Source organism: Hydra viridissima, unplaced genomic scaffold, assembly GCF_058129835.1.
Source record: "Hydra viridissima isolate aposymbiotic clone 2 unplaced genomic scaffold, HvirCarnegie_v1 scaffold_4, whole genome shotgun sequence".
Lineage (NCBI taxonomy): Eukaryota > Metazoa > Cnidaria > Hydrozoa > Anthoathecata > Hydridae > Hydra > Hydra viridissima.
In genome coordinates, this window is record NW_028324303.1 from 10284200 (window position 1) to 10309212 (window position 25013).

Genomic DNA, 25013 nt, shown 5'->3' on the forward strand with positions numbered 1-25013 from the left:
TTCAGTCGTTTTGTTGGAAAACACACATTTTTGAAAAAAAACAACAACTCAGAATTGGATGAATTAATAGCTTTTTAGTACTAAAAGATTTGAAATTTAGCCAGTATTGAGAAAAACAAAAATGCTAATTTCTCTCACGGACTCGTTGATTTTTTCGCTAATTTCTCTCACGTAATCGTTGATTTTAAAATCACTTGTTATGATATCCTATGGGTATGTACTACCATCCCTCCAAAGAGTTTTTTCGGGTGTTTTTGTTGATGACTCACCCCAAAATTTTCAAACCGTTGGTCATTATCTTCTTGAAAAATAAATAGCTCTCCAGTTATCCGACTTCCTTAGGGAACTGCATAATTTTTAAAATACCCAAACATACTTCTTTCGTCATTAAGTTAGAAAAGATGAAAGTATACACTGTAGAAAATCTAGACAGTCAAACTTCTTCAAATCTTAAGAAACTGTGTTATCAAAGCAGTTACAGAGCAAAATTGTGTTGGTTTTGTTCTGACTAATTTTGCACTTCCTGAATACCATTCAATAAATAAAAAAGTGCTACTTGCTGTGTAATCTCACAATAACAGGATAGATTGAACCAACATACTATCGCAGAGAGAATATGCGTCTATAATGAGGAAATATGAATGCAAAAGAAACTATCGATGTTACATCAAAACGAATATGATTTTTGAATTTAGTTTCAAAAAATACGTATATGAACACTAAAAAAATACAAATAAACAAAACATGTGTTACATGATGTAATTGACTGATTTTTAATATTCATTTTCAGTTTTTGACTATTGGTTTTCTTTGCATTTGTTTTTATTTTCAAAGTTATTGTGTAAATAATAACTAATTGAGTAAAAATCGTTACGTAACTTTTATTTTTGAAAGCGCTAAACCTTTTACGAAATTTGTGGTACCTTTACAATTTTTTTTATCGTTGTTTTGGAATAAGTAATTATCATTTTAAAGTTTTTAAATGGACAAACAATTTTTTTGGAATCTTCATTTGGATACACGAATTTTTAAACAACTGATTTATTTTTTGATGAATTTAAAAAAGGATTTATAATTGAGACCAGGAAGTTTCCGTGTTTATAGTCCGAACCTAATTAGGTGCATATTTTAAAAAACATTTTTTATGATATGTCTACAACATAATATCTAGAGTTCTAGGCTTTAACAGTGCAAGTTCAAGAACCTAACAAAAAAATCTGACAAAAAAAATTTGTAGGCAAAACAATAATCAACTTTGCTTTCATAGAATCCTAAATGTAGAAATGTTGAAAGTGAATTTGAAAATTTGAAATGGCTTTTATAAAAAGTTAGGTTTTTGAACTTGTACTGTTAAGCCATGAAACTCTAGATATTATTTATAAAAATATTGGCTTTTCATCAATCCTTCATGAATTGATCAAAATAAAGTGTTTTTATATGTGAATTTATATTACGATACATCAATGAGCTATTTATTTATTTATATCAATCAAGTTCTTCGTCTGGTGAATAATGGCCTTTATCCGGTGAAGACGCCGGCGGAAAAAGTTGATCTTAATTTTTCGCATTCTAATTTAAGTATGGACAATAGCAAGTAGAACTCACCAAATTTGTGATATTCTTCTTAAAATCAATACATAATTGACGCAATGGCTGTACCGACTCCATCATCAAATGATGCATGTTTAAGTATTGTTCATAGTTTAATGTGTCATAGGCAAGGTGGCGAATCAGAGACTTTTTCTAAAAGAGCGATAGAGTCGTTGGTAAAAAAACTGAAAGAGAAAAAAGATGAACTTGAAGCTTTAATAACTTCTATAACAACAGCAGGTGCTCATCCCACCAAATGTGTTACTATTCAAAGAACTCTTGACGGTCGTTTGCAAGTAGCTGGTAGGAAAGGCTTCCCACATGTAATATATTCCAGGTAAAAAAAACGTTAAAGTAAATTTTTTTTCTCAAACTATTTTCATTGTTATACACAATGAGTGAAAAATAAATATGATCTTTGTAAATATGTATATATTACTTTGTAGACATAAATGATTTATGCTTATAAATACTAGCTTTTCAATTATTCTTACATTATTCTCCATTCTTGGATATTACTTAGATAATCCATATAATAGTTTGATAGAATTGGATATTACTGTTTTACTCTTGAAAAAAAAAACACATCAGTAACAAGTCCAGGTGAAACAAACAATCCTAGTTTTGGTTAATACTATCGTCACAGGAATATTACCAAAAATTAGTAATATGTAATTAAATTTTGTATTATGACACGTAAAAGTTTATTATTTTTATTTTGTGCTAAAAACTGTTACGTTTCCACAAATTTGGAAGTTGTCAACAGCCTTAGACTTAAAAGGCTGTATTTTTATTATATTTAAATACAATTTTCTAAAAAATCCATGTGTAAATCCTAAAAAGCCTCCATCCTTATTAAAAAGAGTCTGTTTACAAAAAAAAAAAAAATTACATTGGGTTCAAAGTACGGTTTTATAAAAAAGAATGTAAGCTTTAAATAATAAGTTTTTAAAAAACCTAAATCCTAAATTCAGCCCATCAAAATAGAGATAAAGGAGGGGGTAAAAGAATTTTGCTTTGGGCCTTATGCTGAGAGAAGGCCCACCAATTTGAGTTATTAAAAAACAATTTTTAAGATTTTTCTCTCACAAGACTTGTTGATTACTATGTGTTTTTTAATAAGTATTCAAGTTAGTATTACTTTTTTTTGAATAAGAAAAAATATTTTCTTAGCCACATATAAAGATCAAAAAATATATCCCAGATAACATTTTCAAGAGGGACAGAGGCTAGAAAGTTTGATTATATCATCTGGGCATATATCTTGTTAAGTAAATGATTGAATATGTCTAATATGTGAAAACAAAACATGAGAAAACAAACCATAATTTTGAAAAAATTATGGTTTGTTTTCTCATAGTTTGGTTTAAAAGTTTTTTAATTTTATTCTTTAATCTAAAACTAAAGTAAGCTAGAACACTTTTGTTTCATAATAAAAAGATTTTAAAATATGCCAACTAAAATGGCTTCTCCAGTCCAAGTAAATCAAATTTTTTTCAGTTAAGCAAATTCAAAGCGTGTTCAGTATCTCTTGCAATGCACACTTCTATTTTCTTCTGTTGATAAATTTAAATCAATGGTTTAAGGTGAGAAATACCTTAAATGTTAGTTTTTATTGCATCATATCACTTTTTTATAAGAACTTCTAGCTTCTAATATAACTATAAAGTATCTGCATTAAAGTCATTGTGTAGATCTAAGCAACATTTTGAGTTGTTTGTTGCTATGCAGCTGTATTTTTTAAAATTTTAACAATAGTTCATGGCCTTGCTTGTTGTAGAAAATTATCATAATTTTCTTCACTAAATTTATTTTTGATAACTTAATGTTAAGTTTCAAGTTTTTGTTATAAAAGTTTCTTTGATTTTATTTTTTTTTTTAAACAAAGTGAAAATTCTTTTTATAAATGGGTGCTTTTTCTCATACATTCTGTATGAGAAAAAGTTTACTTATTTGTCCATCATGTTGAGTTTTTAAAACTGCTTTTTGTTTGAAAATTTTCTTTACTTATTTTTATATTTTTTCTAAATGCCAAAATTATATTTTTACAAACATTTTTAGTCTGTTAAATCTTTATTTTTCCTTTAACAAAATACTATAATGTTAAAAAAAGTTGTCTTATTACACAAAAATAGATAAAAACTTTTTTGTTTTTAGAAAATATGATACTATTTTATTCTAAAACAAACCATAGACCTAAAGTATATTAATTACCTATGCTTGCTTACCATAACAGGGTTTTAGAAAGATTTTAGTTCATAAATTGACTGAATATAAAAATGATTTATATAGTTATAGTTATATGTTTTAAATAAACAGTCTGTGGAATACTAATTTCACCCACCTACATCTGTTAAAATTATAGAAATAACAATAGAAATTTTTTGTATTTGTTTGTAAAGTTTTTGTCTTGGATTCATATTAAGGGCATTTTTGCGCATGTTTGTATAAAAGACTAATAATAAAGTTTATTTCAAAGTAGCATTTTAAATATTTAAAATAAAATTTGTATTTACCACATTTTGTACACCATTAAATGTGCATCAGTGTTATTAATTTTGAAAAAATACCATAAATTCTAATTAAAATTTTATACAAGACAGGGTAAATGATGCAGTGAAAATCTTTCACAAAAGTTCATTTGAGCAATCAATGAGTTTCCAATTAATATACTCTTGTCAATTACTTGTAAATTTTGAAGAAAAATTTTAATAATTTTTTTTGTTTAGAATATGGCGCTGGCCTGATTTGCATAAAAATGAGCTCAAACACATTTCTTACTGCCAATATGCATTTGACTTGAAGTGTGATAATGTTTGTATTAATCCTTATCATTATGAAAGAGTTGTTTCACCAGGTGATGTTTATGAAGTTTGTCAATTCATTTGGTGTTTTTACATTACTAAAAGGGAGTCCATAGTTGTGGCATGATTTCTTTTTATTGATAAGATTTTTTTTTAATGATAGCTAATAAAAAAAATCAAACCAAAAATCAATCAAAGTAGCACAAGTATTTTTATTCAATTTTCACATGAATTGCCATCAAAAGCAGATTTCATTTAAATGCAAAAAAATCAATGATCATTTGAAAAATTAATTGAAGCAAAGAAAAATTTTGTACATTTGAAATTTTGATTCAAGTTAAACTATGGATAACATTTCAACCTGGATTTGAATGGATGCTGCAAGTATTGAAATAAAAAAAAAAGTTTATTAAAAACTCATTTCAAGTAAAATTTAAGGAAAGTGTTATTTCTTTCACTTTAAGTTACTTTTTTTTTTTTTTTTTATTAGTTACACATTTGGCAAGGGAGTTAAATTATTAATATTTTCATAACCTTTTAAATCCTTTCTTTTTTATAATCATAAGTAAATCTTGTTAAAAAAGAAAAGAAAAAAAAATTCAGCTGCCTGGTTATCTTAAGTTATCCTACATGTTTAAGTCAAAGAGTATTTGAAAACTCATAAGCACCCTATTAGATTGTTTTTTGTGAGATTAAAACTTTATGTGCTATTTTTTGAATCAACAAATGTTTACATAAGAATTTTTAAGAATAAAAATATAAAATGCTAATAATATATTTTAGCTTTTGTTGTAAATATAAATTATTAATTCAAATATAGATGCATTTTGATCACAATGAACATATATTTTTTACTAATAAATTTGCTCACAATCAACATATATTTCTTATAAATCTATTTTTGCTAGTAAATTTAGAATGTTTATTTCTCTAGAAATGATTTAAACATTTTAAAATGATAATTGTTCAATTAATTTCTGCAGACATCAACTTGAAAACTAACTCAATTTTTTATGGTTTAACTTTTTTTCAGTTATTTTCTGTCTTAGAGTTTTTTCTGAAATTTTATTAAGTGTTACTTTTAAGTAAAAACTTTTGGAAACAACGATTGGTGCTTAAACTATTCCAATAACTTTCTTTGTTATAGATATTTCCTCATTATCTATATCCCAGCAATCTGGTATGGTTTTTGTTTTTTTGGTTGATATTGTTATTACAAGTTTTTTTCAAACTTTATAATTAGAATTTTTTGTTTGAATTTCTTGAATGTTGAAAGTATTTCATCATTATCCATGAGAAGTTTTAGATTTTCTGTTTCTTACTTTTTTTCTTTTTTAGTCATTTTAAACAATCTTTGTTATATCCATATTACTTATATTAGTTTGTTTTTAAAAAAATGCATTGTTTGTAATGAAGTTCTCTAAACAAATGGTTTTTAAGATGCACGATTTTCAAATTTAGTTTATAGTTAGTTAATGTTTTCATTTAAGTTACTTTACAATCATAGTTGAAGCATGTATGGGTAGTCTTACTTTTTCTCATTTACTTTTTTTTGCCAAAAAATGTTTGTTTAAAGAAATATTAACTATAAAATGATCATATTTTTCTGCATTCATCATAGTTAATTTTATTTTCACTTCATATTTACTATGACTTTTATTATTGTTCATGTAAGGTTTATCAGAGTTTTATCAATCTTGTACTTATCTTTATTATGTTTCTAATAGCTATATGAAAATGAAATATGGTTATTCTAGATGGTAGTTCTAATACAATGAGTCCCACTGGGAATGATTTTAAACCTTCAAATTTGTCATCTTACGGAGGTAAGTTACAATTAAAATTGTTTGCTTGAATAATTTTTTTTTTCAGATTTCCCTTTTTTCAATCTTTAAAAGTTCAATTTTTGATTCCACAGGTGGTGTGCCAAGTGGTATTGGCCCATCAATGTCTACCGGAATGAATTTTCGTATGTATCCTCCACTTAAACCAGAACTTGATCGACCCATTCATCAGCCTGTCCATCAGCAGATTCATCATGAAGACCATTCTATGCATCATATTAACCCACGTCAGTCTATACATCATGATAAGCATGAATTGACACAAAGTTATATAGATGGAAATCATCCTTCACCAGTGCATATCTCTCAAACTCGACAACATATTCATGGAGGCCTAATGCAGTCTCACACTGGTAATATGTTAATTAAATTTCTCTAACTTAAAAAACAATATTTAAACTGACATAATATAACTGATGATTTGCAATTGATCCAAGCAGTGAAAAGAAGGTATTTATCATCTGTGATTTTTTAAAAGTAATAATTAAAAAAATATATAAATATTTTGCAGAGCTTAAATTAGATAATATTTAGCTGTAGCATGAAGTTATAGAAATTCATAAAGTTGACTAATCATTTATAATAAGATGTTAGTACAAGAAAACTCCCTTATTGAACTATAGTATGGTGTTTTATAAATATATCAGTTGACTGCTAATAATCATTTTCAATTGTCCAAGTTGTCTCATTATTTTTGGTGTTTCTTTAAAGAAATATATAATATTAACTGCCATTTTTAGAAATTTAATCACACCCCTATAAAATCAAATTTAAATGTTTTTGTATCAGGGAAATAATTTGGGTGTCAACATTACTGCCCTTGAATGGAAAGGAAAATTATTTGGCTTCAGCTAGTTTTGGTTTTTTTTAGATAAAGAAAGGATAGTTTATCGACGTTAATGAGAAGTTATCAAGTTTGCAGTTATAAACCGAATAGAAGAAAATGAGGGGTTAATAACAGTTGAATAACAGTTGGAATTTTTGCTAGAAGTTGAAATCTTGATTTGATAAATTAGTTAAACATTTTTAGAAAGGCTCATTTAAGTTGTAACTTTATTGAGTTCACTCTAATATTTTTATATACAAGTTGACTTTATTCATTCTTTTTATGTTTGTATCCTTATATGTAACATTGTGTCATTTTATGTATCATAGAGCATGCAACTGAAACACTGAAAGCATTATTTTATATAACTTATAGACAATTGAAGTGGATATTTTCTTAGATATCTGTAGTACTTATGCAAACAAATGATAGATATTTTTTTCTTTCACCATTACATCCTAAAGTAAAGCTGTAATTGACCTTTAAGGCATTTCACTCAAGGACATTATTGCAAGATTACAGATGACTAAAAGGACTGTTTATGACAACTCAATTCAAGAAGTTTGGTCATATTGAAATAAAACCTGGTTGTTAGAAATATAAAGAAAGTAAGTACCATTGTTTATCAAATATGTCAAAAGTCAAACTCAATACTATCCATTCCACTCACATGGTGGACTGGTCAAATGTTGATTGAGCAATCAATGAGAATAATGGTAAATAAACACCTTAAATTCAGTTCTAGGGATAGATCAAAAAGATACCTCATCACTGACACTGTTGAAACAATGAAAGCTGAAAGAAGTAAAAAAAGGTCTGTCAATTACTAAGTTCTTTGATGAGAAGCTTTTTACTGTGGGTTTAATGTCTAACAGTTAGAGTAATTGTTATGTCAGTTCCAAAAGGCCTTGATGCTCCTAATTCTATTAGGTTCAAATCAGAACAATCTGTTTTTATTGGAGTTGTGGCTTCAGACCAAAATCTGTCAAATTCAGTTTTTGTGTCAAAATACATGTGCATCAACATTCTGAGAAAAAATGTTATTCTATGGGTCATAAAAATATCTATCAGATTTCTGGCGAAAAATTCTTTTCCGCCCAGTTCACCAGATAAATCCACTTGATTATTCAATCTGGAAATCCCATAAGTTAAAGACCTGTGCATCTCCTCACAACTTTGTCACTGCCTGAAGGCTTCCATCATCCATCATCAAGCAGTGGAATGCTATACCCATGTCAACAAGACCTGCAAGAAGTTTAAGGTCAGCACTGAGTTTGTGATTAATGCCTATGGGTCTTATATTGAGCAATATGAAGTTCATATGAGAAGTCTATTAAACACATTATTTTTGCTTTAAAGATATGGTTGTTTTGAATTTTCACTTTTTTCTTATCTCTGGGGTTAGTGTAGATTTTATGGTTGCATGCTATGAGAATCATGTCTGATTGTATGTCATTGTATCTATGGTATAATGCTAGTGATCATTGTAATTTTAAAAAAACCCTTTTTAAACATCGAAATCTTTTTTCAAAAAATTGCTTCATCTAGAATGTGAAAAATAGATTGTGTAGAAATATTTTTAAAACTAGAAAACACTTTTTGGATTATTTTTAACTTCTGACCATTATTGTTTATCATTTAATTAAATGATCTCTTTTTATTTTTGATTTCTTTATTACTAGTCTTTATAATTTTTAGGTCTTTCTACTCATAATGCTTCTCTGCAATATAGCAGCAACCATGGACATCAATCAACCTACCAACAACAACACAGTTTGATGGAAAACAGACCTCTCTCTAGAACATCTACAGTTGATGGCAGAAGAATAAGTGATCAAATGTTGCATGAAGAGCATGGTCGTCACATACCATTAGCATATAGCGCTGATGTTCACCATCACAGTGTTCCTAGTCAATTGCACTCACCTGTGCCAAGCCCATATCATTACCCACCTTCAGTTTATGATCCAGTATATGATAGGAGCAAATCATCTTTTCCTCAATCAAATTTATCTTCATCACTTAGACCTTCAAGTCATTCTGGCACTGTTGTTAGTACATCAACTATATCAAATACTATCTATCCCATGCATTCAATTGCTATTACAAGCCCCTCTCATCACAGAACAAGTAGTCATTCCAGTTCTATAGATGTAGGTGTAACCTCACCTGGCAATAATATGATGTATCATCAGCACAGCTGTTCTGCACAGGGATCTAATGACCATCTTGCTTCAGTGCCACTGCAATCTCCAGTATCAAATTTATACCCAAACTCATCTAAATCAATGAGTTCACATACTCCAAAAAAAGCTACACCAGAATCTCCAGATAAAATCAGTTGGTTTTAACTTTTTTTTTTAATAATACTTGATTTTTTTTAATAATACTTGATGTTAACAAGGTTAATGTGGACTTAATGATTGAAATTTGAATGTTTTGATTACATATTTAGATCCATCTTTAAAAATAGAAGAAAATAATTGTCATTTACCACAAACTGATATCATATCAGGTACCTTTGAGAAATCAATATTTAAGGTACAATAAAGAGCCAATAGTATATATGTATAAAAATTGCTTCTTTATTTTACAATTTTAAGTAGGGAACAGTGTACCTCCTCCTAGCTGGTCACCAGAAGAAGATCACATTTCCTCACAATCAAGTCTTCATCCAAAGACTGGCATTAGTATGCCATTTCCAGTTCAATCTCCAAACTCTGCAGCAACGGCTGGTCCTTCTTTTTGTATGTTTTTTTAATTGTCTCGAGTGAAAAAAAATTGAGTTTTATTAAATTATGAGCTACATTTATCTAGGTATATAATAGTTGTCTACAACTAGGTTTAGTTGTAGACAACTATTATTACTACAGATTGAGTACAACTCAACAGATTGAGCTGGGAGTAAATCATTTTACAAGCGTTTTATAAGAATTTATTTTTTATTATAGGGAATCCTCCTGAGCAACCACGTGTTGACTCATACACTCGTTCAATACAGTCAGCAAGCGCTGGACTATTAACAAGACATGCTAGTAACTTGATTTTTTCTACAAACATAATTTCTCAGTATAATTGAAACACTTTTGATATATTTCTAAAAGATTATAAAAGAAAAATGAGTTCTTATTTCTTGTTCATGCACTAAAGTTATGGTTTTCATTCTAGCTCCAAACTTTTGGTGTTCAATTGCTTATTATGAACTTGACCAGCAAGTTGGTGAAGTTTTTAAAGTGCCACACAAGGCTCCTTCAGTCACGGTTGATGGGTATGTAGATGCCTCTGGTAATGGTGGAAATCGATTTTGTTTAGGGCAGCTCGCCAATGTTCATCGAACTGAAGCCAGTGAAAAAGCTTTGTTACATATTGGTAATTTGTTATGTTTGCTTTATTCTTGTTTACTTGAAAATTAAGGATGAATACTTTGGATTATATTTTTGTAGCATTTTGCCATATATATATATTTATATAACGTTCATAGGACGTGGTATTAAACTTGATCGCAGAGGTGAAGGTGATGTGTGGGTAAGATGCTTAAGTGATCAAAGCGTTTTTGTATCAAGTTATTTCCTTGACCGACAAGCAGGACGTTCCCCCGGTGATGCTGTGCATAAAATTTATCCACAGGCCTACATTAAAGTATTTGATCTTCGAATGTGTTATGAGCAAATGAAACAACAAGCACAGGCTGCTCAAGCTGCTGCTGCCGCTCAAGTAGCAGCTGTAGCTGGTGGTGCTGGACCTGCGTATAGCTTAAATCATCCATCTGCATCACTTGGAGTTGATGATTTGCGAAGATTATGCTTGCTTAGACTTAGTTTTGTAAAGGGTTGGGGTCCAGATTATCCTCGTGTGCATATTAAACAAACCCCTTGTTGGATTGAGATACGTTTACATCGAGCGCTACAATTATTAGACGATGTTTTACATCAGATACCAATTAATGAACCAATGCCAAGTGACCATTAATTTAGTCAAATCTCAATTTTATGTCATATTGATCTTGAAAATATCAATAATTTACGAATCTAAAACTACTGTCTTCAATATTTTTTGTGATATTCAGATGGGGAAAAAACTTTTTTGAAGATTTTTTATTTGATTACTTTGTTATTGTACTTATGAAATTAAATTTTTTCAGTTTTGATATTTTTTTAATTTTATCTATTTTTAGATGATTTTGAAATGACGTGTATACGTTTTCAGGATTAAATGGTTATTTTACATTCTCCTTTTATTTGAGGAACTTATTGTTCTTTAATTTTACTTGATTTTGTTCGCATCCCATTAAATTGATTACATTAGTGGTAGTTAATTATTAATTTTTATTTGCACATTTTAATTGATATTTAAGTGCAGAATCATCGAATGTAAACAAAGTATTTATCGAATAATTACGTCACTTCTTTTTCTTGAAAACACTATTTAAAGCATATATAAATAGTCTAAAGTTATAATCATTACAGATCGTTATTATTTTTCGTTTTCATAGTTAAAATTTTATTTTTCTTATGTAAAAGGCAGAAAATTTGTGTAAAACCTGCGTCATACTTTTTTTGTTTGATAAATTATATTTTTGAGAAATTTTGAAAATGTTATAGATGCTTCTTACTCAAATTTTAATGGCTGCTGGTCGTGCAGGTTGGCGTCCAAGAAGTCTTGGTGTTCCTGGAAAGCAATGGATAGGGTAATGATTTATTCGTGTTTTAAAAGATCTTTTTTGATATGAGTTTAATACTACAAATTGAACAAGTGAGTTTTTTCGTTTATATCTAATTTAGTAAAAACCGTCGCATTCGACATGAAAGCTCAGGTATGCGTAAAACGAAACGAAACCTGGAACTAAGAATTGCAGGTGTTGAATCAATGATCACTTTTCCTTATCTTTCCAAAGTATGATTTTGATATAATAATTTTTTTATTATCATTTTTTCGAAGTCTTTTCGGTTTGCTAAACTTCTCTTTCATTTATATGAAGGCTTGGTAACTTTCTCTTTCGATTATAGGAGGAAGCTGAGATCCCAGGTAAGTTAGAGCAACAAATTGTAGATCAAAGACGGCGTTTATGGCAGAAAAGACATCTGGGTCCTGATGTATTTGGATTGGGTTTAGGAAAACCAAGTGTTCTTGATCATTTATTGGTTTCAGATACAAGGCGCTTCAATGGTAACAACCAAAAATGAATTGTAAGGTTTAGTCGAAATGGCGTAGAAGAAATTGCGCAGCCAAAAATGTTTTGCATGCTTTTAAGTAATATATATATATATATATATATATATATATATATATATATATATATATATATATATATATATATATATATATATATATATATATATATATATATATATATATATATATATAAGTGAAACTTGCGATACTAGAACTATGGCTGAATCAAAATTATCGGTAGATGAAAGATGGAAGTTTCTGTTTTGATGAAGAATTCTCTGGAACGATTTACTTCTAAATTTTTAAAGATTGTACTCTAAGTAAATTAGTTTCATATTTTATGGATAAATCTTGAAGTTTCGTGAGCAATTTACAATCTATCGCGTGCTTGTTTTAGATCGATAACTTAAAAAAAAACGTTCCGAGAAAAATCAAAGCATATGCGGAATAAAGCACTTTCTTTTATGAATCAGAATTTGAATCTTATAAAGTCTTAGACGGATTGTACGGATTGGCCTAAATTTTTTTTAATCCAAATACTTTTTTCTTAAAAATGAGTTTGAAATTGGTATTATTGCATTTAATTAAATGTTAGATAATCAACAAACTGTACTGTAAACGAAGATACACTTCACGGTGCATAGGAACATGCTCTAAGACCTTGCAACACATCCCCAGGAATTTTTCTTCGGATTATCAGAAAACATTTCCTCGTTCAAAAAATAAGACAACTTTTTTCAGTGGGGGCCTGGGGAAAAATCATATATTTTAGGGAGTGAATTTTGTTGTTCAAGATAGGTAACTAAGAGGCATGGAGCATACTCAAGTTTCTATTATATTGATACTGGTGTCGAATAAGGATGACTTGCAAAAAATTAGAGTAATTGGAGCTAAACCAACCCCTCCCCGACCTCTAACTGCCCTTGTTCTAGAACTAGTTCTCCTTTAGTTATAATTTTTTTTTTTTTTTTTTTCTATTATAAATTAGATCAAAATTCATCGACAAATTTCAAATTTTATCAAAAAATCTTTTTTCGTTTAAGATTTACAACCATTCAAAGCTTAAAATTACCCCCTGAAAAAACTTTAAAAGGTCTTAATTTTTAAACGAAAAATTTCTTTTTGATGTAATTTTTGATATAATTTGAAATCTTTCGATGAATTTTGATCTAGTTTAATAAAAAACAAACAAAAAATTGAAAACGGTTTTTAGGACCATATTCTAGGGGAGGGCTGTTGGGGGACGAGTAGGGTTTGCTACAATCACTTATTACCGCAAAAAAAATTTCTGGTCTTTATGGTTAGATTATGATTGATATTTTACATTTCAAAATCATACCAAACGTTCGTTCATAGGAGGTTTAATGTTTTACAAAATGCATTCCTGCAAATAGAAAGCTACTTTAAAAGTGCTTGTAGTCGTAAGCAACAACCGCATTTTTTAACGTCTCCATATAGTTTGGCCTGTGCTCTCCAACTTTTCTCATTCGCCAAAACTGATTTAAATCCTAATGGATTCGAGAGCGTGTTCGGTCCAGTAACCTAAGCCTATAGAATATAAGAAGTACAAAAGAAATGCAAGTTATTTTTAATAAATATTCGTCGTAATTTATGCAAATTTAACAATTCAATTGTTGAAATAGAGTATTTAATTATAATTTCATAAATTATTTTTTATCAAGTTTAAAAGTTACTAATCATACCGAAGACTCCACCTTTCATTTCGATGAATTCAATAACATGTTGCTCAACTATGTTTACCTTCAAAGGAATTGTAGCTCTTAGATTTCTATAGCTCGTGAAGAAATCCTCTAAATCTTTGACATATGTGGTGCTTAATAATTTTCCAAATCAACCATGGACTATTTTTTTAAAATCTCTAAGTACCTAAATGTATTTGCCAGCGGAAACTCCAAGATTAGACTCCAGAAAAAACTGTTTAAAGCTGTCTATATTTTTAAGCAACTTATTACAAGCATTGCCTTCCAAACAATGCTGCTCTTGGTAGGACACTCTGCAGATGTTTATCTTAGACAGATGTTGGTTAACAAATTGTAACCCACGCTCCTTGTTTTCTAATAAACTTTTTTCAATTTTTTTTTCAATTTTTTCTACAACACCTAGCACAATGTGTAGACCAGGAATATTTACAAGTTCTAGTATTTTTTTGTTTTTTTCGCCTGTTAAGCCATCCGTTGGTCGTACAATCTACATAAAGATTCTAGAGTATAATGATCAGCTTTTTGAAAGTCAGGATATGATGTCATGCAAACCCGACAAAGGTGCTTTGATGTTGTAGTTTGTTTTCCAACTATTTGAAGCAAAACCTTTGGATCTTCAGATATCGTGTAATCTAAGGATTAAATGTTCAACTTATCCAAAATTAACCGCAAACTATGGTACTTTTCGGTCAATAAAGGCGAAATGGCCAATATAATAGTTTTGTGGACACTTAAATCTTTAAAATCGTTGCACGCATATCCTTCACACTTGCTCAGTTTCTCTGGAATTTTGTTATTTTTTAACTCTGGTTTTAGGGTTATTGACAGAGTAACTTTAAGGAATCCCTGCCCTCCACCATTTCTACAAGCTCTTCAATGTCATTATAATAAACATCCTTAAAAAATTAAAAAGAATAATACAGATTGCAATCTAGTTATCAAAAAAATATTTTTTTGGTAATAGCTTACTTACCTCTTTGCTTTCATTTAATTCTAATAGCAATGGGAGTTTATTACAATTGAAAAATTTTCTAATCGTTTCGTTGTTTTCAATCAGTTTAATATTGAATCCAGATTCCACACTTTTCTGTCTTGCTTCACTTCTCAGAAATTGTGCAACTTCAATTATGTTGCAATTACTTAGAAATCATAATGAAGTTATTACAAAAGTTGACTTTAAACTCATAAAAAAATTAATTTTAACAGTATTTTTAAGCATTTTTGATTTGCGCCCATTTTCACAAATAAAAAATTCACATTTTCTCCCTCTGATAACTCTTGTATTCAGGTCTAAATTTTATAGCATATGTATGGCAACTATAATAACCAAAATACCGTAACTAAATTTTAACTTAAGTAAATTAAACATAAATATAGTTATAATTACCTTCATAACACGGTTGCATAGTGAAGTAAGGATCAGTCCCTCCAAGCTTTTTTCTACATTTCGAGCAAAGCATGGTGGGAAGGTCAGGGTTATCCGCTGAGTAATCTTTCCAGAATATAGTTTTGATAAGGTTTGAGTAGTCATTTTTCTTTTTATTTAGATTTAAATAAGTTGTTTCAGCAATATTTATTGGTCTTAAACGGCTAGCTTTTACTAATTGTTAATAATTAAAGGTTGCTTTGCTTTGTTTTTATTTCAATAAAAATGTAAAGAGAAAATAATGAAAACTACTTATTCGCTTGCAAATTTCAATTTTAAACAAACATTTTAAAATACAAGGCGCTTCAAAAAGAGAAATTGATGGAGGGCAGTTAGGGGTTGGGGCGGGGTTAGTTTAGCGAAATTCCTGGACACTCCCCTAAAATATGTGATTTCTTCCCAGGCCCCCACTAAAAAAAGTTGTCTTTTATATTTTTTGAAGGAGGAAATGTTTTCTGATGATAATCCAAAAAAAAAAAAAAAAAAAAAAATTCTGGGGATGTATTGCAAGATCTTAGAGCATGTTCCTATGCACCGTGACTTCTGTTTAATTTTGGAATGCATCCAAAATAGGTTAAAAAAAATAATAATAAAAATAGAAATAAAAGGGATTTATCAGAGAAGATTTTTGTTATATGAAATGGTATACCCGTGTTGTATGAATGTCTTGTATTACTTTACTTTTAAAATAAGGTATTTTGTCGGTGTTTCCTTATTTTTTTATACTGTTTATCCCTTTTTATTCTTCAAGTTTCATCAAACTTAGAAGTTAAACCAAAATATAGAAGACTTCTTTTAAATATAGGATAAATTTTCTTCCGGAATTCCGTTTAATTATCAGTCGTTTTTTTATTTTTTATCATTTGAATTGAATGGACCGCGCGCTATTTTTCAAGATTAAAACCGAGTCCTTTCATCGAGAACAAAAGTTTAACGCCAAAAGTATTTACACCCTCCCCCGTTGAAATAGTTTTATTCCATTAATATCTTTTTTCTAATTAATGGAAAGTTAGGTTTATCCCAGAAACATATAAACATGTATGCTGTTATATTACATTTGTTAAAAAGAGTTCTATTTTTGAATTGATATTAAATATTTAATACTCAAAAATTACTGTGAGCAAAGTAATTTTTTACGGTCTTTGGGGGCGAGAGCGGCTATAATAAGATGACAACTAAGTTAAAGTGCTTATATTTTTAATTTTATGACGGGGGCTATTGTCACCCTCTTTACCTGGGTAAAGGTTTTAAATAAGTTTTTTCGTTCAAACTATGGTTAGATTCTATAATCTTTAAAAATTTATTTGAGCAAGATAATTCTGAAATTAGTGTCTTCTCTTACGGAATATTAAAACACGCTTATATTTGCAAATCCGATAAGATTTAAATTTTCGGGCCCTTTTTAAATAGCCCCTGCAAAACCCCCTTCAAGCGTTGTGCTTATTTTCAACAACAATCGACAGCTCACATCAAATCGAGGTCAAAGGAAAGTACTCCAAGATGGAAGAAAATGGGGTATATTCAAAACCCCAAGATAAATTTTTAAATCTTCAAGAAAAATTGGTGAGAAAGGCAAATGTTTCATATATAAAATTAGAAAAGGACGAGGTAAATTTGATGGTCTTTTTTTTCCCCGCGAATTTAAAGTTACAGATGTAATTATGGCTATTTATTTAAATAAGTATTATCATAAATCCCCAGCAATTTATTTCTGGAGTTATAAAATCTTTTGATTCTTATTATAAATATACTATACATCCAAGAATCATAAGAAAATAATAGTTTTTATTGTAGAACAAAAAAATAAAGTAAACCTAATTAACTAAATTATACTCTTTAAGTTCCATTTATCAAAATAATCAATTTGTATATGGATAAGATAATTAATAACAAATATATTCCTTTTATTCTGATTAGAGTTTAAGATAAACAATTACTTCTATGTGAATATTATTTTCATTTATAAGTACCCTAATACATTGAGAGGGGAGACATAAAAAGTAGCACCTGTTTTCATTGATTTGTCAAATGTTATTAAATATACCAGCTGTTTTAAATTGATTTTAATGAGACTATTCTATGAAATAAAAACAGGGTCAGGTGGACTTTGAAAAAGTACTTTTTCATCTATGTTTCACAGGATTGTGTTGCTACTTTTATTTTTTAAAATAACCTAAAATATGAAAAAATAAATCCTAAGCATTTGTTTAATTGCTACAACTTTAATTTTAATTCCCTGTACACTAACCATTACGGCTGTAAAATTTTGGTGTTTAATATTTTCTAATAAAAATATATTCCTTAGATGTTTAAGCACATAGTTCACAGCTTTTTCAAATAAAGTGCTGTATGTGAGTAATTGCTTGATGTAAACTGATGTCTAAGTATTCAAAAAAGGGGTTGGGGAAAAAGATCTTTCTGCTTTTATCTTGAATTTATTGTTTTAAAAAGATTTATTCCTTCAAATATAGAAGTGTTAAAACTAATCTAAATGTTTTTTATCTAAATGTATTAAGTGAATATATTTTTTGTAGTATACTGAGGAAAATGGTTTGTCATCAGACTATGAGTTCTCTTTGCAAATAGAAAACATAAGATTAAAATCAAAGTTGGAGCAGGTAAAAATTGTCTTCACTTCTAAGTTGTATTTTCTTTAACTAATGGTAAAGTAAAAGTAATAAAATTAATCCAAAAAGCATTAATTATGCAGCAAGTTACCAACGCTTCAGCGAAATCCAAGAATATTATATCAACTGGAAAATCATTATTAAGTGTTTGACTAAACAGACTTTATGTTTCTAGTAGTTTTTTATGAAAATTTTTATTTAGATGTTTTATAATCCATCTCAAATAATGTTTTCCATTACTTATATATGTTAACAATATTAGTCTGTAATTAGTTGAACTATGCTTGTTACCTTTCTTGTGTAACAGTGTTATAATTGCACATAACTATAAACTTGCTAATGTACTACTTTTGAATGATTGAAAGCTTATGATTAGTGGTACTTTTTTAGGCATAACACCAAAATTAAATAGTGGGATTTAATTATAAGCGTTTGTGCATGAAGATTCTAGTTAGGGTAAAAGAATTATTTTTTAAGTAGTTAATTTCAGGCTATTACCTGATAATCAAAGTGAATAAGACTTTCAACTTAACTCATCATACATTTAACTCATACTTTACATTTTTGTTTGCAATTTGTTTACTTTAAATCAGTATAACTTTGTTTACATAGTCAGTGTAAAAATGCAAGTTCAATATGATGATTTAAAAAAAAAAAAAATGTTTCAAATGAAAAAAAATTTTTTTAGTTTTAAAGTAAATTTTTTTTTTAAAGAAGGGATGTTTGGAAGCAATTTAACTAAAATTCTTTAAATGTAAAGAACATGAAAAGATAAACAAAGATAAATAATTTATTGTTTATTTCTAGGCTCATTCAAGCATAATGAGATTACTTAAAGAGAAAGATGATTTGCAAGAAGAGCTACGATCAAGAAAAGCATCTTTTCACCATTTGGTACTTTTTTAAAAGTATTTGTTAAGGATGATTGTTAAGATAAAATGATTAAGTTAGTTAATGATAAAATCTTTAACTATTTTAAGGATATAAAAGGAGTTGTTCAAAAATTAGAGCAAGAAATATATGTCTTAGAAGAACGACTTGATCGTCAAAGAAAACAATATAATCAAGTATATAATTTTACAATCAACTTGTTTATTACTTCTCAGAAGAACAGAATGTTTTTTATGTTTCTAACATAAGCTGGTTATGCTTTATCTTTTATTGAATAATTATTTTTCTGTCTATCCTTATAGAAAATTATGTATAGCTTAGAAAATTGATTCTTAAGCTGTTTAAGATGTTATCTTTTAATAGGAACACACTGCTATAAATAATGAGCTAAAAGATGAACGTAGAAAAAAAGAGGAATGGAAGAGCACTTACTTAAAATCTCAAGTAGCCATAATGGCTTTCAGAAGAAAAATTGGTACCATGAAAGACAGAATTTCTTTTGAGGACAGAGCAGAGTTGTCTAGATGTTTGGAAATTGTGGGTTCATAATACAATTTTTTTTTTTAGTTTTAATACAATGTATTTTAGTTAGTTTTTATAGTTTTTTTTTACTTCTTTGATTCCTTATGATAATGTTATAGGTCATTGAAAGTGAATTGGACATCTCCTCAAATTTTCAAGGTAAGAATGTAGCTGATTTTTAATTCTTATGTTACAGGATACTATTTCTAGAAAAAGATTACTTTTTTGTTATTTTTAAAAGTTTTATATTATTTTTAACATTTGTGGTTAAAATGGTTAAATGAGAAGTCTTAAGACAATTAAATCAAAAAAATCACTTGACCACATTGTAAACAACTAAGGTGTGGTACATTAGAATGGTTATGATGAAATGATGATGGTGAAAAATAGTTATAATAAACAATATTTTAAAGACTATTTCATTAAATATTTGTTATATACATCTTTTTTCATAGAACCTTATGCTGATCATGTTGAGTATGCAATGCACAATAAAACCAAAAATTTACAAAACAATCCTCATATTGAACCAGTACAATCAAGTTTTCAGTCGAAAAGAGTTTCTGGTGAACCAGTTGATAAAGTTAATCAACCATCAGTTATCATTCTTGATGAAAAAAGTTCATTTGTTGACTCTAATAATCCAATCCTTGGCAATGATTTAGAGAATAGCCTAAATAAAAATACCTTAAGTACAGCTTATGGCTCCCAAAAGATTGAAATAGACTCTACTAGTAAACCTGAGAATCAGCCTCTTTATAAACACTGGCATAATTATGACTCACAAAATTATCCAAGATTTATTGAAAAGAGTAGACATCTTGTTCAAAAACCAGCTGAGTTTAAATCGGCTAAAGAAAACAGTGGTACATATTTAGATATTAATGCAAACAAATTTTTAGAGCTAAAATTTGATTCTTCGGCAGTGAACCCTGATTACATAAGTAAAGAAACATCAAAGAACTCACCTGGGGAAACTAATTCTCAAAACTCCCCATCCAAGCGAATAGTAAATGAAGGAAAGATAGCTGCAGGTACTCCTTTAGCAGAACATCGCAAATGGTGTCTAACATGCGATGCTGAAGTAACAAAGAAATCTTGTGGTCATCAAAATTTGATCACGCAAACTAATGTAAAAGAATTCCCATGTCCTACTTGCTCACGTGTCTTTAACAATAGATCCCATCTGAAGAGACACAACATGATTCATTCTGGCGAAAAGCCATGGCCGTGTTCATACTGTGATAAAAGATTTAACAGAAAATCTCACTTAACTAGACATTTGCTTACTCATACTGGCGAAAAACCTTTTAAGTAAGTCTTTTTTACCTAAGTATATACTTATACACTAAAGAAAATGTTTATACACTTGCATTTATTCATCCCAGGCATATTCTTTTCATTTTTTGGTACCGTCAATAACCCAAAACTCCAAGTGAATTGGCGATATTTTTATTAGTCTTTTATATTTAGGTGTCCGATTTGCAATAAAGGTTTTGCCGATAACAGTGATTTGAAACGTCATAGACAAACCCATCTAATGAATATACCATCTGCTGCTGCATCACCAACAAGTTCAACTGTTAGTGTCTCTACAACATCTTTTCCAGCCTCAACGTACTCGTCAAGATCAAATGGTTTAGTAACCATACTTCCTAAACCAGATGTCCATAATGCAGACAGCCTATCTTCTTCTGAGAATTTATCAATAACTCCATCACTTGTAAATGCCTCTATTAATGTATACGATAAAAAAGGTCGTAAGAAAGGTGATTCTAAATTTCCTTGTAATAAATGTCAAAAAGTTTTTACAAGAAAATCACACTTAACTCGTCACAGATTAACTCATGACCTCGAAAAAATTTATTGTGATTGCGGTCGTGTGTTCAAACAAAAATCTCACATGCAAGCTCACTTACCTTCTTGCAAGCGGAGACGAGATGCAATTGAAGCTAAATATAAAGCTGAACATGGCGAATGTAGCGAGGGTGACATTTCTACGTCTATGGTTTTAAATTCTTTATATTCAAGTAATAGCTCCATTAAGGCAGAACTAGAAAACGAGCATTTAGGAATAAATGAACAAATCCCTAATAACGTTGCGACCAACAGAATTGCAACAGAGTTGTCATCGTCTATTTAGCTAAATGACCTAAAATATTGAAAATTTTTTACATATTCATTTCTTTGAATACATACTTTAAAAAGGCTATCCTCGTCCTTTTCTTTTTAAAATGAGAACATTTTACCATTTAACAGAATTTTTATATTTGTATAAAGAAAAAACTGTGAAGTCCTAATGTAGTCAAAAGATTTTCATGAGTTTTTTACGCGGAATAGTTTTGTTTTTTATTATTGTTTTTCAAATTAATTTTCGTGTAATTAAATATCTTTATTATGGTGAAATTGTGCGGGGAGTAAATAAATTTTAATGACAAATCTGACTTTTATTGGTTTTTTGTCGCGCAATTTAAGATAAAAGTTGGAGAATATTTTTCTAAATATTTCTGTAGTGGTTCATTAAGATCGGAATGGAATTACAGACGTTAATACAACATTTTACAGGAAATTATAACAGAATAGTTTAACCAGTGGCCTAGCTTGACTGCAGCAAATATGATATGAAGCGTTAATAAGAACACTTACAGACTTTAAATGCAATTTGAAGTTCGGTTTCAAGAACTATCAGGAAACTGAATTTTAGATTTGAAGTTTGACTTGAAATTTCAATTTTAATTCTTGCATTTAGGCCTAAATAGTTTTTATATTTCATTTCTGGTGTTTGTTTCCGTCTGGCTGCGTCAGTGATTTTAACATAATTAGGGCTCTCAGACGTCCTAGTTTTACAGAGTGCAATATAAATCTCTATTGAAGTTATTACTTGTATTGCGCACGACATAAAAAGCGAGCCATCTGAGTAATCTACGCTAATTAATAAATTTTAGTTTACTTTTATTTTCTAAATTATATTAGAAATAAGTATGGACTTTTTTATTTATCGAGTAAGAAAGTTGCTTTTGTATAATAAAAAAGGTTTTTATGCAAAATTGTTTGACTTCTGAAACAAATAATTTCTTACCTTAGAAAAACATTAACCTAAGATTCATTAAAACTGTATTAGTTTTTATTTTTTACAAGTTTTTTTTTTTAATTTTTTTATAGTTTTATAAAAGTTTAAAAGTCAAAATCAAATAGTTTGATTTTGGGTTTTAAACTTTTACAAAACTTAAGATTTCTTAATCAGGCTTGCAAGATTAAGAAATCTTATCATATATATGTTTTATAATAAGTTATATAAGTTTTATCATATATATATATATATATATATATATATATATATATATATATATATATATATATATATATATATATATATATATATATATGATAAAACATGAAATATATATCTATATATAGGGGAACATGGGGCAAGATGACGAACGTTTTGAAAAGCACTTATATCTTATTCAATAATTGTTTCAATAAGTAAAACTTTATCAAAAAGTGGAAAAAAAATATTATGCGTCACATGTATAAAAAAACCCATATAAAAGTTAAAAATAGCCAGGAAAAAACTCATTAACCAAAGTTACCTCAAATTATCATCTTGCCCCGTATGCGGGGTAAATTCCATTATAACATTACCTTCTCAAATAACACGATATCATAAATTCTAGTTAATAAGATATGTAATACAAACGGTTATGTAATTTTTTAAACAATTAAACTATATTTATATAGGGCTACTTAATCTTTAAAATGACTCAGAACTCTACATAAATAAGTTATCATAGCTTAATACTTCTTGTATGGCTTCCAAATTGAACAAACTGAATGAGAAATTCTTGCTTACCTTTGACTGGTGATGTAATGATTAGGGATGGGACTTTTACTTATCTTGATGTAAAAAAAAAAAATTTTTTTTTAAAAAAATTACTTTACATAACTTAGATTAAATTATGAAACATATTTATATTTTAAATTTTAAAAATGCGTAACTTATTAAAAACTTATTAAAAATGCGTTATTTTTTATTGCAAGTAAAAGTAGCTTACATAAAAGAGTTATTTACTTTTTGTAAATTACTTTTAAAAGTAAGCCGTTTGAAAGAAATTTACTTTAAAAAGTAATTTAGATTTATACAAATAGTTTGTATCGAAATGTAATTTACTTTTTACATGTAAAAGTAAATTATTTTTGAAAGTGATCTTACGTAAATATAAGATTTTAAAAAAGTCATATTTACTTTAAAAAGTAAGAGAATACTGAATCGTGATATGAAATTAACAAAAAAATAATACTGAATCATGATATGAAAAGTAACAAAAATTAATATAGGCAACTTACATAAAAACTATTTGAAAAAAAAACTAGTTACCATTACAAGTAAATATAAATTTTTATCATTGAAATACTATACTTTACTTAGTAAGTAAAAAGTAAGTTATTTTATTTACTTTTATCAAGTAAAAAAGTCATTTTATGTTGTTTTAACATACTGATTGGTAAGAAAAACAGCGTATTATGGAGAATTGCCTGCTTCTGGGTACTTCTGGGTTATAATATTAGGAATTATTCGGCATGTATGCGGACCCTTTTTTGTGGAGGGGTTTTGTAAATTGGGGGCAAGTTTAATAAACATGGTGGGTTGCTTCCTATCCATGCCAATCCTTGATTACGTCACTTTTCCGACGGAGCGCACTTTTTCGAAAACTTCCTTTATATTGGGCTTTGTGATTAACCATTATTTTTTATGGTGATATAGCGCATCAGCGTTAACAATCCCTTCCGGCGGCAAAGTAAGATTATGCCGAAAGACGAACTCTTTTTGGAGGTGCAAAGAATTGCCGTCCGCTTCCCAAAATATTTTTGCGGGCAGAATGTTTTTGCCTCTACCTACAGTAGCTTCCGCCTTCCGATTGGCGGCCGCTGCTGGAATTTTTTTTTGGAGGCCGGCGCCAACCAAAAGGTGAAAACCACTGGCGGTTGCCGTCAGATATTATTTTGTATGCCCTACCCTAAAAATATTTGATAATGCGTTAAACGAATTATGAAATATGTTTAGGGACGTTAGAGTTGATTAAAGGTTTTAATTGAATTTTTTCCAATAACTAAAGTTTTCAAAAAAACGGAAAATTTTTTTTCCTAAATAGAATTTACTTTTTGTGGCAGAATTGCTTTCTGTAATTATGAGATTTTCACTCTCCGCATAAAAATATACTTTTTGGAAAAATTTATTTTGCACAAATTAATCTTTAAATTGCTTAATAATGTAAAAACAAACGTTGAACTTTCTTCCATTTTTTCTGGTGACAGGAAGCGAAAAATTGCGCCCACCCCACCTACCCCCCTTCCCTTTGGCGGCCGACGCCAGTTAAGAAGTGGAAACCACTGAAGACAACCTTTTCATCTTTTTGCATTGGCCTTTCAATATGTTTTGTAAAAATTATAAATCAAGTATAAATTATTTGATTATAAACGATTTCCCCCAGGGGCATCGGAGGCCGATAGACTTTCTAGTAAAGGTTTATGCACCCAAATAATTTTCATTTTGGTCATCATGGTTGTTGTTATCAACCACGCTGAATAA

General features: G+C 28.8%; 3 protein-coding genes and 1 long non-coding RNA gene across 5 annotated transcripts; 3 read left to right on the forward strand and 1 right to left on the reverse strand.

Moving 5' to 3' along the window:
• The first annotated feature begins 927 nt into the window (after window positions 1–927).
• Window positions 928–11288, forward strand: LOC145182603 (SMAD family member 4-like). Of its 2 annotated transcripts, XM_090084889.1 has the most exons (12): window positions 928–1119; window positions 1495–1927; window positions 4320–4447; window positions 5542–5574; window positions 6152–6220; window positions 6313–6591; window positions 8763–9404; window positions 9520–9579; window positions 9671–9811; window positions 10016–10099; window positions 10233–10433; window positions 10546–11288. In XM_090084889.1, the coding sequence occupies exons 2-12, from the start codon at window positions 1650–1652 to the stop codon at window positions 11031–11033; spliced, it is 2403 nt and encodes an 800-aa protein (XP_089941015.1). In that variant the 5' UTR covers window positions 928–1119; window positions 1495–1649; the 3' UTR covers window positions 11034–11288. The 2 variants fall into 2 exon arrangements, with proteins under 2 accessions (XP_089941015.1, XP_089941014.1); XM_090084888.1 differs by lacking the exon at window positions 928–1119 and having other exon boundaries at window positions 9668–9811.
• A 306-nt stretch (window positions 11289–11594) lies between these two features.
• Window positions 11595–12358, forward strand: LOC145182604 (uncharacterized). Its single transcript, XM_080057785.2, has 3 exons — window positions 11595–11751; window positions 11846–11957; window positions 12071–12358. The coding sequence occupies exons 1-3, from the start codon at window positions 11666–11668 to the stop codon at window positions 12245–12247; spliced, it is 375 nt and encodes a 124-aa protein (XP_079913911.2). The 5' UTR covers window positions 11595–11665; the 3' UTR covers window positions 12248–12358.
• Window positions 12359–13530: 1172 nt separating this feature from the next.
• On the reverse strand, window positions 13531–15493 carry LOC149889828 (uncharacterized). Its single transcript, XR_016452235.1, has 2 exons — window positions 15345–15493; window positions 13531–14853 (listed from the first exon to the last, which is right to left on the reverse strand). It is a non-coding gene; the product is annotated as an uncharacterized LOC149889828 (long non-coding RNA).
• Window positions 15494–16794: 1301 nt separating this feature from the next.
• Window positions 16795–21862, forward strand: LOC145182834 (uncharacterized). Its single transcript, XM_080058087.2, has 8 exons — window positions 16795–16991; window positions 17918–18001; window positions 18818–18904; window positions 18991–19077; window positions 19265–19438; window positions 19543–19582; window positions 19879–20737; window positions 20897–21862. Exons 1-8 carry the CDS (start codon window positions 16884–16886, stop codon window positions 21564–21566), a joined length of 2109 nt encoding a protein of 702 aa, XP_079914213.2. The 5' UTR covers window positions 16795–16883; the 3' UTR covers window positions 21567–21862.
• Window positions 21863–25013: the final 3151 nt, after the last annotated feature.

Excerpts from the sequence above, each read along its gene's own strand:
- LOC145182603 (XM_090084888.1), top strand. The coding sequence starts at position 1,650 with ATGGCTGTACCGACTCCATCATCAAATGATGCATGTTTAAGTATTGTT. Across the intron at positions 4,448-5,541 it reads TGAAAGAGTTGTTTCACCAG|ATATTTCCTCATTATCTATA; the intron begins GTGATGTTTATG and ends TCTTTGTTATAG. Across the intron at positions 6,221-6,312 it reads AAATTTGTCATCTTACGGAG|GTGGTGTGCCAAGTGGTATT; the intron begins GTAAGTTACAAT and ends TTGATTCCACAG.
- LOC145182604 (XM_080057785.2), top strand. The coding sequence starts at position 11,666 with ATGCTTCTTACTCAAATTTTAATGGCTGCTGGTCGTGCAGGTTGGCGT. Across the intron at positions 11,752-11,845 it reads CCTGGAAAGCAATGGATAGG|TAAAAACCGTCGCATTCGAC; the intron begins GTAATGATTTAT and ends TATCTAATTTAG. Across the intron at positions 11,958-12,070 it reads CTTTTCCTTATCTTTCCAAA|GAGGAAGCTGAGATCCCAGG; the intron begins GTATGATTTTGA and ends TTTCGATTATAG.
- LOC145182834 (XM_080058087.2), top strand. The coding sequence starts at position 16,884 with ATGGAAGAAAATGGGGTATATTCAAAACCCCAAGATAAATTTTTAAAT. Across the intron at positions 16,992-17,917 it reads TAAAATTAGAAAAGGACGAG|TATACTGAGGAAAATGGTTT; the intron begins GTAAATTTGATG and ends TATTTTTTGTAG. Across the intron at positions 18,905-18,990 it reads AAGCATCTTTTCACCATTTG|GATATAAAAGGAGTTGTTCA; the intron begins GTACTTTTTTAA and ends AACTATTTTAAG.